The sequence below is a fragment of the Dothidotthia symphoricarpi genome (assembly GCF_010015815.1).
Source record: "Dothidotthia symphoricarpi CBS 119687 unplaced genomic scaffold P153scaffold_21, whole genome shotgun sequence".
Lineage (NCBI taxonomy): Eukaryota > Fungi > Ascomycota > Dothideomycetes > Pleosporales > Dothidotthiaceae > Dothidotthia > Dothidotthia symphoricarpi.
Window position 1 is genome coordinate 244,815 of NW_022985028.1, and position 14,003 is coordinate 258,817.

The window sequence follows — 14,003 nt, forward strand, 5'->3', positions numbered from 1 at the left end:
TGAGTTTTGCTTTGTCCAGGATTGCAGGTTCACTTGCTGCTTTAGCTCTTTTGACCTTATCCTCTTTGCCTCAGCTGTTACGCCCTCAAGATGTTGTTTTGTTAGGCCATCGTTGGGTAGTAACTTGGCTTCAGTAAACTTATGCCATCACACGCATGGCACGGTACACCTGTACCATATCCGATTTCTGGACGAAACGGCAGTAAGGAGCGGCAGAGAACAGGAAGCACTCCATCCTATATCTTGATACGCACTGATACATGAGTCATCCTTACTGATCGCGAGGTGCAAGCTGCATGCCTGGATTTTCATTCACGCATACGAAACAATACACAACATAAAAAAACGATGCAAAGACAAGAGGAGGATGCAACCGAGAGTCGAATCCATGCAGGTCACCGTCACGAATACAAAATTTCAATCCAGCCGACCGGACCCTTTCTGCTGGGTCAGGCGACCCAAGAACCGTAACTCCGCGTGTTAATCCCTGCATGACAACAATGCAAGGATCGCTTCAATAGTCCCCGAGCCCCCACATCCGACTCCCAGGTCCACTCAACAACGGAAATGTGACAGTTGCCCTGCTCACTCAGTCTCTAACCGATGAAATATTTATTGCCAAGGCTCACGAAGACCAATACCAACGCAATAAATGGCCCTGTTCGTCATAAGGTCACCCTTGGAACTGATCACCTTACGCAACGCCGCAAGGGATGCTTTTTGGAGACCGATCGAATGCAACCATGCATAAAATCACCCGATCTTTACCAATTTTAAGGCGTCACTTCGGCAGTGGGGATTCCACATCAGAATCTTCCTGTTTGACCAGGGTTCCCCACAGTTATTCCACGTGCTAGGCCAAAACCTCGGCAATTGCAGTCTGCGGGGAACTTTGTGTGGAGATTCATCGGACCGATGTCACGACAGGCATTGTCATAAGTGGATCCTGGGGTGCTGCGACGATCTCGCGTGACATGATCATGCTATGTTTCGTAGATTTGTTTGGGATATCTCGAAACAAAACTTACAATCAGGTAGAAAAACCCCCGTTATACTGACTATTTTGCTGCAACGACAATCGGCCTCGGAGTTCTTTGACGTCTCAATTTTTGACTCGTCATAAATATCTAGTTTACGGGTAGACACCCTGTCCGGGCCTAGCGTTCATTTGCATGATCCGAATCGTCGGCATTTGTTTTGGTACTCGGTCCACAATATCCCTTGCTCATCAAGATCGAGAGCGTTGGGAAGACGTCGAGACCGTTTTCGGATTGTGGTCCCAGCCGATTGTCGGGCGGCGCGGCACCAAAGCTTGGAGGACATACGCCGCCGACAAGCCTTGAGCACAGACAAGCGGGGTTTTGTGGTGGAGGCTTGAGGCTGTGATCGTTTAACACGTTCTGGACTAACTCGGGAGAGCGCGATTTTGTGGGATGGTTCTCTCGTGTACTTTGGACAGCTCACTGAAACCATTGGAAGAGAGTGGTGGTTGCGGAGACTCTGTTCACTCTTCGTGCAGACCAACATCTCAGACAACATCATCATCATCATTATGGTATCTCCAGCAGCACAAGGCAACCCGTTTTCCGGATTGACTCAATCGCATAAGCTAGCTCGATGGCTTGGTGGTACCTGCCCCCGGCTCGGGGTGACGTTGCAAGCCCCATGGGACAACCACCGGCTGCAATCCTGCTCCTGCAAGCCACAAATGCGAAGCGCCTCCATGATACGGCCAAACTTCGGTACTGTCAGCCATGTACATGCGGTATGACAATTCTGTATGCCGACTTGGAGTCCCGGACGAGTAGTGACAGAAGAGAATGCTATATAAGGGCTGGTTTGGTCATCGGTAGAAAGTCATCAAGCATCTTCAATCTCATCTTGACGCAAAATGGCAGTATCTCTAACTGTGCTTCTCGCGAGCTATGCTCTGCTTGAGGTAGTCAATGCTCAAGACTTTTCGTATGTTCAGCCACTGGACACTGTCATCTTGACAGAATATGGCACTTCACCAGCTGTCTATCCTTCGCGTAAGTTGTTGCGCATACACTATTATGTTTGAATCTAAGTATCTCTAACTCTTGTTTAGCAAATACTACTGGTACTGGCTGGGAAGCCGCTGTCAAAAAGGCGGAAGCTTTCATTGCCCAGCTCACACTCGAAGAGAAGGCTGATATGGTCACTGGTCAAGCCGGTCCTTGCGTTGGAAATATTGTCGCTATTCCTCGCCTCGGCTTCCAAGGTCTTTGTCTCCAAGACGGTCCTCTGGCAATCAGAGTTGCGGATTATGCCAGTGTTTTCTCCGCCGCTGTCTCCGCCGGAGCGTCTTGGAACAAGACTCTCCTATACGAGCGTGGCCATGCCATGGGCTCTGAATTCAAGGCCAAGGGCGCCCATATTGCTCTAGCACCTGTTGCTGGACCTCTCGGCCGCTCAGGGTATGCTGGCCGTAATTGGGAAGGATTCAGTTCAGACCCCTACCTCAGCGGATGGGGCATGGAGCAAACGATCAACGGTATTCAAGATGCCGGTGTGCAAGCAACCGCAAAGCATTGGATTGGTAAGTATTCAAAACCTATACAGGAAGATCTTCCCCGCTAACTATCCCAGGCAATGAGCAGGAGACCGAGCGAAACCCTACATACCTCCCCAACAGCTTGTCAGATGACAAGCTTTTCAATGCGGTGTCCGCCAACATCGATGACCGCACGATGCATGAGTTGTACATGTGGCCCTTTGCGAACGCCGCCAAAGCCAAGGCAGCTGCATTTATGTGCTCCTACCAACGCCTCAACGGCTCATACTCTTGCCAGAACAGCAAGTCTACCAACGGACTTCTCAAGACTGAACTCGGATTCCAAGGTTATGTCATGAGTGACTGGGGTGCTACACACGCTGGTGTTCCCGCAATTGAAGCTGGTCTGGATATGAACATGCCCGGAGGTCTCGGTCCATATGGATTGGCTTTCGGAACTCCATCCTTCTTTGGTGGAAACATCACACTCGCCGTTAACAACGGAACTCTTGATATGGCTCGTGTCGATGACATGATCACTCGCATCATGACTCCGTACTACTGGCTCGGTCAGGACTCAGGCTACCCGACTGTGGATCCTTCAACCGTTGAACTCAACAACTTCTCGCCTCGCAGTACCTGGACCCGCGAGTGGAACGTGACTGGCGAGAGCAGTCGTGACGTCCGCGGCAACCACGCCGAACTTATCCGCAGGCATGGTGCTGAGGCTAGTGTTCTTCTGAAGAACGTGAACGGTGCCCTGCCTCTCAAAGCTCCTAAGAATATTGCCGTTTTCGGAAACGACGCCTCCGACCCCCCGATGTTGCTCAACCAGAACAACTTCGAGTACGGAACACTTGCTGCCGGCGGTGGTTCAGGTACCGGTCAGTTCACCTACATCTTCACTCCTCTACGGGCTATTCAAGATCGTGCTGCTCAAGACGGCGCCATTGTCCAACACTGGCTCAACAACACTGTCGTTGCCACGACTGGATTGGATGACCTGTGGATTCCTGATCTTCCTGACGTCTGCATCGTCCTTCTGAAGACCTGGGCCGAGGAAGGGGCAGATCGCGCAAGTCTCAGCGTCGACTGGGATGGCGATGCCATGGTTATGAATGTGGCGAAATACTGCAACAACACTGTTGTTGTCACTCACTCGTCTGGCATCAACACCCTTCCCTGGTCTAACCACCCCAATGTAACCGCTATCCTCGCTGCCCACTACCCCGGCCAGGAGACCGGTCATTCGCTTGTCGATGTCCTTTACGGCGATGTGAACCCCTCGGGTCATCTCCCCTACAGCATCGCCATGAACGCCACGGATTACAACGCCCCACCCACCACCGCCATCAACACCACCGGCTTCAACGACTGGCAATCATGGTTTTCCGAGAAGCTCGAGATCGATTACCGCTACTTCGACGCCAAGAACATGTCCGTTCGCTACGAATTCGGCTTCGGTTTGTCATACACCACCTTTGACATCACAGATATGAGCACCACCCCGGTAGAGTCCAACATCACTTCCTTCCCCGAGAGCCTTCCCATCCAGCCCGGAGGCAACCCCGCTCTCTGGGAGTCCGTCTACAACGTCACTGTCTCCGTGTCCAACACCGGCTCCGTCGCTGGCGCCGTTGTGCCTCAGCTGTACGTTGGCCTTCCATCAAGCGCCCCCGAAGGCACACCAGTGCGCCAACTCCGCGGCTTTGACAAGGTCCTCCTTCAGGAGGGTGAGAACCAAACCGTTACATTTGAGCTGATGCGCCGAGATCTGAGTTACTGGGACATCTTCAGCCAGCAGTGGGTCATTCCCGAGGGTGAGTTCACCTTTTCGGTCGGACTCAGCAGCAGGGACTTGAAGGTTCATGAGACGGTTACTGTTGTGGGATAGGCAGTACGCAAAATGGAGGTTGTAAGAGAATGAAGTTAGGATAGGGTAATTCTTTGATGAATATTACGAATTATGATTTCTGATCAACTTGACGAGAACCATGGTGATCGTTGTGACATTTATGCTGTTTTTCGATCTGTGCAAACATCGGTAAAATGTCACTGTGAGTGCCCGTGAGATAATGAATGTTAATACATCAAACCGCGGATGTAAAACTTATCGTTGTATAGGCATGGTCAAAATCATGATGAAAAAGAGTTCTTTGAATTGCATGATGCTCCAGACGCCCGTTAGAAACATGAACAAACGCCCAATCCTATGATATATATGTATTGAAAAATGCCAATTGCCTTATGGATTTACCGATGCGCCTGCCCTACCGTCGTTATACATTATTGTACATGTCTATCATTATGCTAAAGGCACATGGGGTATCAATGAAACGCAAAAAGACGTAGATGACCAAGGTCTATATGCTCGCTGAAAAACAAAGGAAATGACAAGACGCAATCTCACCGATCAACGCTGAGGCGGAAACGAATGCGGGTCATGCGTATGTGTAGAATTGTGGTACTGAAATGAAGGAGCATGCGATACTGGGTGTTGATAAACTTGTTGTTGCTGTTGGGGTTGTTGATGGAAATGTCGCATGTTCATCGCGGCCACGGGGGTTTGCATCGCGAATTCAGCGCTGTTGAGTTCTGGATGACTTGTTTGGGACGACAAAACTGAATCTGGACTATTTCGGGAGGTGCTGAACCGGCTTCCAATCTTCTGCAATGGTCTTGAGATCATCTGGCTCAACGAGCGGCGGTCGTAATACTGGGATTCCTCAAACTGGGGTGCGGCATCGAAGTAGCTTGGGTAAAAAGATCCAAGTGGATTGGCAGTCGGAGGTTCTTGCTGCGTAAAGTTGTTTGCGTACGAATGAGAGTATTGCTCGTTAGCCAGGACTGGAGGGTGTGGCGCGTTGGATGCCGGCGTATTCATGGTTGATGGAAGATCAGGTATAGCTGGTTGCGCGAGGTCCAAAAATTCTGCAGGGTCAACATCCATATAACTGATGCGGCGGTTCATGGTGTCGTCAACCGGAGATATGGGCTCGTTGTACGGCGGCGATCTGCAATCCCAGGCAGGAGTATGCGACGTTGCGATGCTGGCGCGCAGAAGTGCGGCATTGATGGAGGCTAAGCGTGTTCGGTAGAGCTGAGTGTTCGAGTTCCCGTTGAGAATGTGCATGCGCTGCTCGCGCGTTAGCTTTTCGACGTTCACTATCGAGTCTCTGCTCGGAACGACGAATCCAGCCGGCAGCAGTTGGTGTACATGGTCGAGAACAATATCAGACCGTAGACTCATGGCCGTGATGAGGACCTCTTCTCGACTCGGCCTAAGATCGCAACACTGGAGTTTTTGCCTAAGGATCCTGGTGTTATCCGGAGACCAACAGATGCGCGATCGACTCTCCCATAATCTTTCATCCAAATCTGCGATCAGCTCTTTCCAAGATCCATGCAAGGCTCCTTGTCGCATCAGATTGCGGATCACGTTGGAATATTTCCATTCCGTCCATTGGTCTGTAGTACCGTTTTTCATGTGCTTGGCTACATGATCGCATCGCTCGTCCCATCCAATGCTGACCTCTTTACATTTGTTGAACCCACAGCCGAATACTTTTCGCGGAAGAAGTGTAATGCCAATGTCTGTCAAAGATGGCAAAGGCTGTCCGGAGTGATAGCGCTGATGGTGTTTGATGAAATCCTTTTGTCTGTCGAATATGCGGTTGCAGCCGTTCACGATACAGGGCCAGTTTTCTCCAGTCTCGTGCATCCTTGTCTCATGTTTTTTCCAGTCGGATTTAGCTTTGAACGTCTTCAGAACCTTTTGTTCAGCGCAGTATGTGCAAAACATGCACGATTCGCCAGTTTGATCTTGCGACCTTTCGCCAGGAAGCGTAACAGGCGACGCGATACTAATGTCATCCGTAGGCGTATAATTCGAATCAGTCTGCATTTCAAGAGGACTACTGACGTTCGAAACAGAAGTCAACAGGGCAGGATTTGATCGTGTTGGGTCCAATTCAACGGGATATGAGCGTGGTTCTGTTCGTCTCATCCTTGAACGCGATGAAGTCAACGACGCATTGGGAAGAGCCATATCACTGCTCGCACTCAATGTCGAAGACGTAGACGCCATAGAAAGATGAGAACGCCATGACGAATTTGACGATGACGAGGAATGCGTAGATGCGCTATGTATTGACATGAAGGACGAAGCAACAGAGTTGCGTCCTACCCATTGTAAGCTCGCGACGTGTTAAGTTCCTTGACAAACTTACGTGACTCGATAGTCTGTGCAAACATCCTTTGGATTAAATGTGGAGGATGTCTCGCCAGAAGTGCTTCAACATGTCGCATAGAGTCCTCTGGGATATCCACTAAATCTTCCATGTTAATAAGGCTCCCCCTTGCTTAGCAGTTGTCTGCTTGACAAGTCCTAATGGTATCAGGAAGGGTCTTCATTCGACATGGACCGTATTATCTCAAGTTCACTTAGAGGAACGCGATACAAATACCGGCGAACGATCATAGTAAGAGAATGTGTTCAGGAGTCGCAAGGAACTGGTGGACAAAGGAGTGGAAGAACTTGTGTCCGAGCAAGCATGAGCTGTTCTTAGTACATGTGGCTTGTTAGGTAGGTTTGTCGACGGTCGGCAGCGCGGGGCGAGCGATAGGAAACATTCTGGAAGCAGCGTAGAAGAAGCTAAACCTGGGGACTGTTCGCAAAAGTGCTCGAGCGCCGCGCCGACGTAACGGATACCCTTGTTTGAACCCAAAGTTGGGGCAAAGGCCAAGAGTGCGACTGCGTGCTAAGAAGCAGCCGTTTGATGTGTACACGAATAGAAAATGAGGGTCAAGTTCAGAAAGCATAGTCTGATATCAAACAACTGTACACTCTCTTTGAACAGCTGGTATGGTAGGACTCGACACCAGGTACTTTGCAAAAGTCATCGGCGGCGATTCGCGATCCAACATACGTCCCCCTGTACGTAGTAAGGGGTCTTGTGGTGGATGACGCACACCAAATCGCTCGACTGGTAATAGCGTCGTTTTGAGTGACATATTCGTAGGCCCTAATATGCCACATTCACACCCAGGTCATTGGTGTTGACCCTGCTCGACTTGTTGGAACGTTGATAAGTATCTACAAAGGAGCTGGTTATTGCTGCTGGGCCGATATTGATGGCCAGTGCTCTCTTGCCGGTGCATCAAACAACACCAGCATACTCGTACTCGCGTCGCTGTGAACTAAGATCATCACATAAGCGAATGACTCGGAGCCGCGGCAGCCAACTACCAAACTTCTGCATTGAGCATGGTGAGAAGATCGTGATTTGCTAGCAGTTGGGGATTGCTGATCGTGGCAGAACGCAGGTTGCGCACCCCACAAGCCGAATTCGTATATGGGAGCATGCAAGGTTGTTCAGAAGGGAAGTTGGTCGATTTTACACCAACCCGAACTCGGTAGGCGCAGATAAGAGCAGAGCTCGTGCTTCACCACGCTTACTGCGAAAAACTCGACGGGAATTAGGTGACTGTCACCGCTCGTGAAACAGACAAGTCTGTGCGACGAGGGGTGCAAGTGCCGCGTGGGGACGGGCTGACGGGAGGCGGGATACTCCGAAATCGGCACGCATTTGATAGGTACAAATCACGTCACTTGAGGCATAATCGGTATCATATAGAGTTAGGAGTCGCGCTTCTTGCTAGACTATCGAGCCTTTGGGTTCATGGAAACAAGAACATAAGTTCAAGTTCGGAGAAGACTCCTCGATTAAATCATCCTCCGATCGTATACTATCTAGGTTTGGGTAGAGCATACGAATCACGTCTCCACAGTTGTGAGAGTCTTGCCTAACCTAGGCCTTGGCCTTGTTGGTACCGTTATCCTTGTTCGCCTTCCCCTCGTGACCATCTGCATTGCGTTGAGATCTCACGTCGACATTGGCCTTGGGCACCCACTTTCCTTCAATATCTCGATATCCATTGACAGTGACACCCTCAATAGAGATCTTGACCATCGTCGTACCGTTCTCCGCCGTCTGCTCCTCGACAAAGAAGCCTCGCAAGCCCTTTCTGTACTGTATACCCTCGTACAGGAAGTCCTTGTTGACGACACAAGATTGGCGTAAGTGAGGAGCAGAGCCCATAGGCGCCCCGTCCGCCCATGCTCCCCATTGACCGGGCTCGATATGAGCGAGGATGTCGTGCGGCGCACCCATCGGGAGGAACGGCATGTCGGTGAAGAGGTGAGAGGTGAGAAGCTGCCGTTGACGAGTTCGGTAGTGGAAAGTATGGGGGAGATTTGCAAAGGTATCGTCGTCAGGCTTAAAACTTCTAGAGAGATACAATCAGCTGGATACTCTGAGTTGTATGTGGTTGTCCGGTCCGTACTCTGATTTCCGCTCGTGTTGTCGTCGCTGGCGGAAGCTCGAGTGAGACGCTCTATCACGATAACCAAGCCGTAAGTAGGTTGAACACGAGATACTCAAGTTGAGACAGGCGTGTACCCGAGATAGCTGCAGGGACGCGACAAGTCTTGAGAAGGTTTAGGCAGCCGCAAACCGAAAGAGAAGATGAAGGTGATTTAATACGGAGTACGGATTAGGACTGTTGGTGTCCGTAGACTGGTATATATCAGGCATCAGCAAGAGCGGTGAACAATCGCAGCAGTGAATGATCGCGAGGGAATCATCAGCGTTCTCTCACCTATCCGACGCTGTGAGGTTAGAACGACTATCACAGACGAGTGTCCTGCCACCCACAGTTGATGCGTATCCGAACACTACGATATCACTGCGTCTAGTTAGAGCAGCGAGACTTCATATCAAATGTAGTGTGCTGTCAAAATCTCGCAGCTGGGAGACTTTCCGCATAATGATAGACTCTGCGTATGCTGCGTCGGAGTAAGCAGGATCACATCTCGAAATCTTCTGAGCCCTCATACCACCCACGGAACCTGGCAAAGAATGTAAGAGTTCAGAGCCGATGAGCCAAGGACCTGTGTGACGTTACATGCTGATGCACGGGAAGAGCTAGCGGCATTCTCCGTGAGACTCAGTGGCAATGTGCGTGTCGCGTTCTCGCTCTCCCTGAACACCATGAACATAGCACTCAACAAACATTTCGCGGATCATTTGAAGAACTTGTTATTCTATTGTTACGCAAGAAATCTGAAGATGTTTAGACGTAACGAAACTCTTTCGTGTCCACCAGAGACGTCGCAGGCATCATCTCGCCGAGTATGCTGTAGTCAGCTCTTTATTCATACTGAACTTCTTGATCGTACCACTGAAAAGAAGCGCGCTCGCAGAGATTGCCGCCATCATAATGAACACTGCCTGGACGCCTTTTGAATATGATTCCAGGATCGCGATCTTCTGCGGATCTGAATCTGCCATGGTACGAAGGACAAATATGTATCGTTCGGAATCCTGAGCAATGGAGGTAGGAAGGCCATGATCAGACAATCTGTCTGCCATTGTGTTCTGGAAGACTGTTCCTGCGATCTTATATAAGGTCAGCCACGTTGCAACGTCGATCGATACACTTGACGGGGACTTACTGCGACACCTAGTGGCATCCCCAAGCTGCGAAAGAATCCATACATCGAGGCGGCCATCGCAGCATCCTCTGTTTTCGCGATTGCCTGGATACCAACGTTCACAGCTGTCAAGACCATGCCAGCACCGATGCCAAAGACTGCGATCACAACCGCATAGACGACGAATCTAGTGTGCACGTCAAGTAGGATCCATAAGCCGCATCCTACAGTTGTGATAACCCAGCCTATCCAGATGGCCCATCGCCAACGCCCGATGCGCGAAGTAAGAATCGAAACTAGAATCGAGCCAGGAATGACAAAGCATGCCACAGGAAAGAGCTCGATTCCGGCACGAGTAGTTGACGAGCCATGCACCGACATTCGGTAGAGGGGAAGGTAGTAGAGACCGCAGAATACCTGGTTGTCCGTTAAACGAGAGTGGCGACTGAGCTTGAAAATAGACTTACTAGAAAACCGTTCATGAGGGCACTGTAGAATGCGGCCACAGAGCTCCAGCTGTTGAACAATCTGACTGGCAACAAGCCGTGTTCCTTCCTGACCGTTTGCCATCCACCGAATAGGACTAGACCAACCAATCCCACGATGATGGGGGCTAAGGTCGCGGCCGACTTCCAAGGATGCTGGATACCGCCCCACGAGAGGCCAACAAGAAAACTTGTCATACTACCGACAAAGAGAGTTGCGCCCACCCAATCTGTCCTTTCTATCTTTTGTGCGAACGAGAGCTGCGACACAGCGTTGAGGCGAACAAAGAATATTGCAACAACAAACCCGATACCACAGAATGGAAAATTGATTATGAAGCACCTGTTCAAACAGTTAGCATGTTGTGAGCGTAGTCGATACGCTGCGAACTTACCAACGCCAAGAAACGTTCTCGACGAGTGCACCACCGATGACTGGGCCAAATATCGTTCCAATCGACCATGTCAATAGCACTAAAGAGAAATACTTGGGCCGCACCCTCAAGGGAACCATGTCGCAAAAGATGACTTGGGTCAGAGTGATTATGCCTCCACCACCGACGCCTTGAATGCAGCGTCCTGACAACATGACGGTGAAGTCGTGGGCCACCGTGCATAGGATTGTACCGACAGTGAAGAAGGTGAGGGAGACGAGGAGCAGCTGCTGGCGTCCCCAGAGATGAGAGACGGAAGCAATTACTGGCTGGAAGATGGCCGAAGTCAGCAGGTAGGATGTGCCTGTCCAAAACCCCTCAGCTGCAGAGCCACCGAGATCCCGCGTTATCTCCTGTAAAGCATATCAGAAAATGCGTTCAAGACAGTTATTCGAAATGGTTTGGCTGACTGGTAAAACAGTGACGAGGATAGTTGCATCGAGGGCGACCATGAGGCTGATGAAGGTCAAGCTAAGCATGATCAACCACTCCTTCTTCTCTGGTTTCCAGTCATCGGGTGCCTTCTCCTCTCCTTTCACTTCGATGTCGCTGGTTGTTGGGGTTTCCATCTTGGTTGTAAGTAGCGGGTACGAAGACGATGGGTGCTCAAAACGCTGGGAGTTGAGTGCTTAAAAAGATCGAGTGGGTCGCCAAGGTTCACCGCGGGAGGGTTGTAAGACACGGACAGCAGCTACAGAGGTGAAGGACGTACTGTCGTCATTGTGCGTCAAATCATTCCCCGAACTCAGATAGGTGAATGGTTACTGCTCGACCTGCGGGCATGCGATTTCAATGCGTGCGTCCGTCATGGAAATGTGGGGCTTGTCAACGAAGCAAGGACGTTTGTTGTCGGCACCAGCGAGGTTTCCAATTCCACCGCGTCAACGGGACTTTTAACGCACACAAGCGGCGTTGTGCGACGACAAGGATCCGCCTCTTGGACACAAGGCTTCTACAAGAGATATATCAACTTTTGTTAATTCTTAGTTGACTCAGAATAGGGTACGATGAAGCACGATCGGGCGTCGCCACATTCCCCATCTTGAGTTGCTCATATGGCAAGTAACGCTATGGACTCAGCCTCACTGATGCCTATACTAGATTTCCAACGTTCCGCAGCATGTAGCTGACTTTGCGGTGAGCTACGTCGAACCTCAACCCGCTAGTCGCTCCTCTGCCTATGATTAGCACACGTAGTAATGTTTGTATGTGCGTTGTGACGGCACGAAGCAATAGACTACAACTAGGGCTGACGAAAGCCGAACGATGACCTCTAGCATACACGCCACCTTATCAACAACAACCCGGTCCCAGTTTTCTTGACTTAGCCATATCAATCAGGCGCCCTGGCGTGAAGCCGATAAGCGCTGCAACGGAACGACAGTGCCAGGTATTGACACGATGAGCCGCAGTTTCCCAGGTCTTACAGATAACACCCAGAGTTTCAAGGCATAGGTGACGTCACACCAGGCTACTCACAAGAATCGTCCCAGTTCAGTTCTGGGTAATGTTTTGTGTTGCGGACTGACGGGAAGTGCGTTACACAACTCGAGTGGAAATGTAGAAGGACATATGCCAGGTACCAGATTGCCGGGCTCTGTGGAACAACACTAACGCTAGAAGCAAGATCGAGGCTCAGTGCAGATACTGAGCTTGGTAAAGTTTAACAACCCCAATATTCCCCGCGAGCAACATCACGCCTACCAGGTTGATCGGATTCCAACTATCTTTAGACTCGTCTAAACTTGGTGGTACTATCCCATAGAATCCGGAAATCGCGGAATCATCACCCCACTTTAGTGTATCTCTCTCAGACCTTTGTCCATTTCAGTGTAAGAAATTGCGCCATTCGCATCGCCGTTCAAGCGGCTGACTCGCAAAGGAAGCAAATACTACCTTCATCATGACTCAACAAGCCAAACACCCCACGCTACAACCGGTGAACCACCAGCTTCGGCCCCCAAACATGTGCGTGTTCTACTAGACTAGCGCATATACGTGAGGAGGGGCCCGATGATCTTCACAACGTCGATCATTTCGTAAAACGCGACCTCGCTTCCGCCTGTCGCCATCTAATTTTGGAACGCATCAAAGCTTATTAGCTAGCCGAGAGCTTAAATACCACGCCGTGGACGAACGTTGCGATGCTCCGCCCGCCCATGAATTTAAGTTCGATACGAGCAGAAACGGTCCGAGCCGCGCATAGTTTCCATGTCGCCAACAGGCATCTGTCTGGCTTGATAGCTAGACGCCACTGAATCTAGACCAGTGTCAGGAAACTACGCCGCACCCAAGATGCGTTGACTGCGACAGAATCCCACGCTCATGGGTCGCAATAGCCTACGGGGTTATCTGTACCCCGCTCTCAGAACATGTGGGAGCATGCTCAAGAATCTGCGAATCCTGATTTTGAGGTCACGAGAGTGGTGTTTGAGGGAAGTGGACATGTGGCACAGGTACATGCACAAGAGCCAGAGCAACACCGGGACGCTGTGGAGGCGAGAAGGACCGAGTCCCCCCCGAGCGTCACGGTCAACACATAGAATATGATTTGCTGCGGTCAAACTCTACGGTGAGCAATGCCACAGGTCCATGTATACTCGACGCGTATCGGTTTCCAATATCCATTACCATGCATGTACACCTCTAAAGCAGGCGAAACGTACGCACTCAGCCCAACAGAACCTGGTACCTACCTACTGTGCCGTGGCATGATAATCAAACCATGATCACTGCACTACTTCATCCCCCTCGCAGAGATTGAGGATCACTTTTCACCTTACCCACCAGTGTATTAGAGAGGAGAAGGGTAGAGAAAGATTGATTCATGTGACGGTGAAGATCTTGGGGGGTGGATAGAAGAAAGATATAGAAAACGTCTAGCAAATGGAGGATATAAGTGTAACCATGCTTGCTTGGGATATACAACCTATCTCAACACGAACACAAAGACATGTATCTCACACAGAACTAACGACGAGACGCTATATTCAGCCGCGCCTCCCATGCATCGCTAAACCCACCTTATGTCCCCCTCCCCTCTTATATTCTAAACCCATACCCGATCTACATCC

At 50.4% G+C, this 14,003-nt stretch overlaps 4 protein-coding genes across 4 annotated transcripts; 1 reads left to right on the forward strand and 3 right to left on the reverse strand.

The window, feature by feature from the left end:
- Positions 1 to 1,891: 1,891 nt before the first annotated feature.
- P153DRAFT_325282 (glycoside hydrolase family 3 protein) lies at positions 1,892 to 4,455 on the forward strand (the record flags this gene model as incomplete). Its single annotated transcript, XM_033665265.1, has 3 exons — positions 1,892 to 2,030; positions 2,090 to 2,560; positions 2,611 to 4,455. The coding sequence occupies 3 exons, from the start codon at positions 1,892 to 1,894 to the stop codon at positions 4,407 to 4,409; spliced, it is 2,409 nt and encodes an 802-aa protein (XP_033519380.1). The 3' UTR covers positions 4,410 to 4,455.
- Positions 4,456 to 4,669: 214 nt separating this feature from the next.
- On the reverse strand, positions 4,670 to 7,115 carry P153DRAFT_434693 (uncharacterized protein). Its single transcript, XM_033673101.1, has 2 exons — positions 6,745 to 7,115; positions 4,670 to 6,697 (listed from the first exon to the last, which is right to left on the reverse strand). Exons 1-2 carry the CDS (start codon positions 6,854 to 6,856, stop codon positions 4,929 to 4,931), a joined length of 1,881 nt encoding a protein of 626 aa, XP_033519381.1. The 5' UTR covers positions 6,857 to 7,115; the 3' UTR covers positions 4,670 to 4,928.
- Positions 7,116 to 8,325: 1,210 nt separating this feature from the next.
- Positions 8,326 to 8,703, reverse strand: P153DRAFT_389843 (uncharacterized protein; the record flags this gene model as incomplete). Its single annotated transcript, XM_033670876.1, has 1 exon — positions 8,326 to 8,703. One exon carries the CDS (start codon positions 8,701 to 8,703, stop codon positions 8,326 to 8,328), a length of 378 nt encoding a protein of 125 aa, XP_033519382.1.
- A 967-nt stretch (positions 8,704 to 9,670) lies between these two features.
- On the reverse strand, positions 9,671 to 11,498 carry P153DRAFT_400489 (MFS general substrate transporter; the record flags this gene model as incomplete). Its single annotated transcript, XM_033671830.1, has 5 exons — positions 9,671 to 9,975; positions 10,032 to 10,427; positions 10,478 to 10,838; positions 10,891 to 11,282; positions 11,340 to 11,498. The coding sequence occupies 5 exons, from the start codon at positions 11,496 to 11,498 to the stop codon at positions 9,697 to 9,699; spliced, it is 1,587 nt and encodes a 528-aa protein (XP_033519383.1). The 3' UTR covers positions 9,671 to 9,696.
- Positions 11,499 to 14,003: the final 2,505 nt, after the last annotated feature.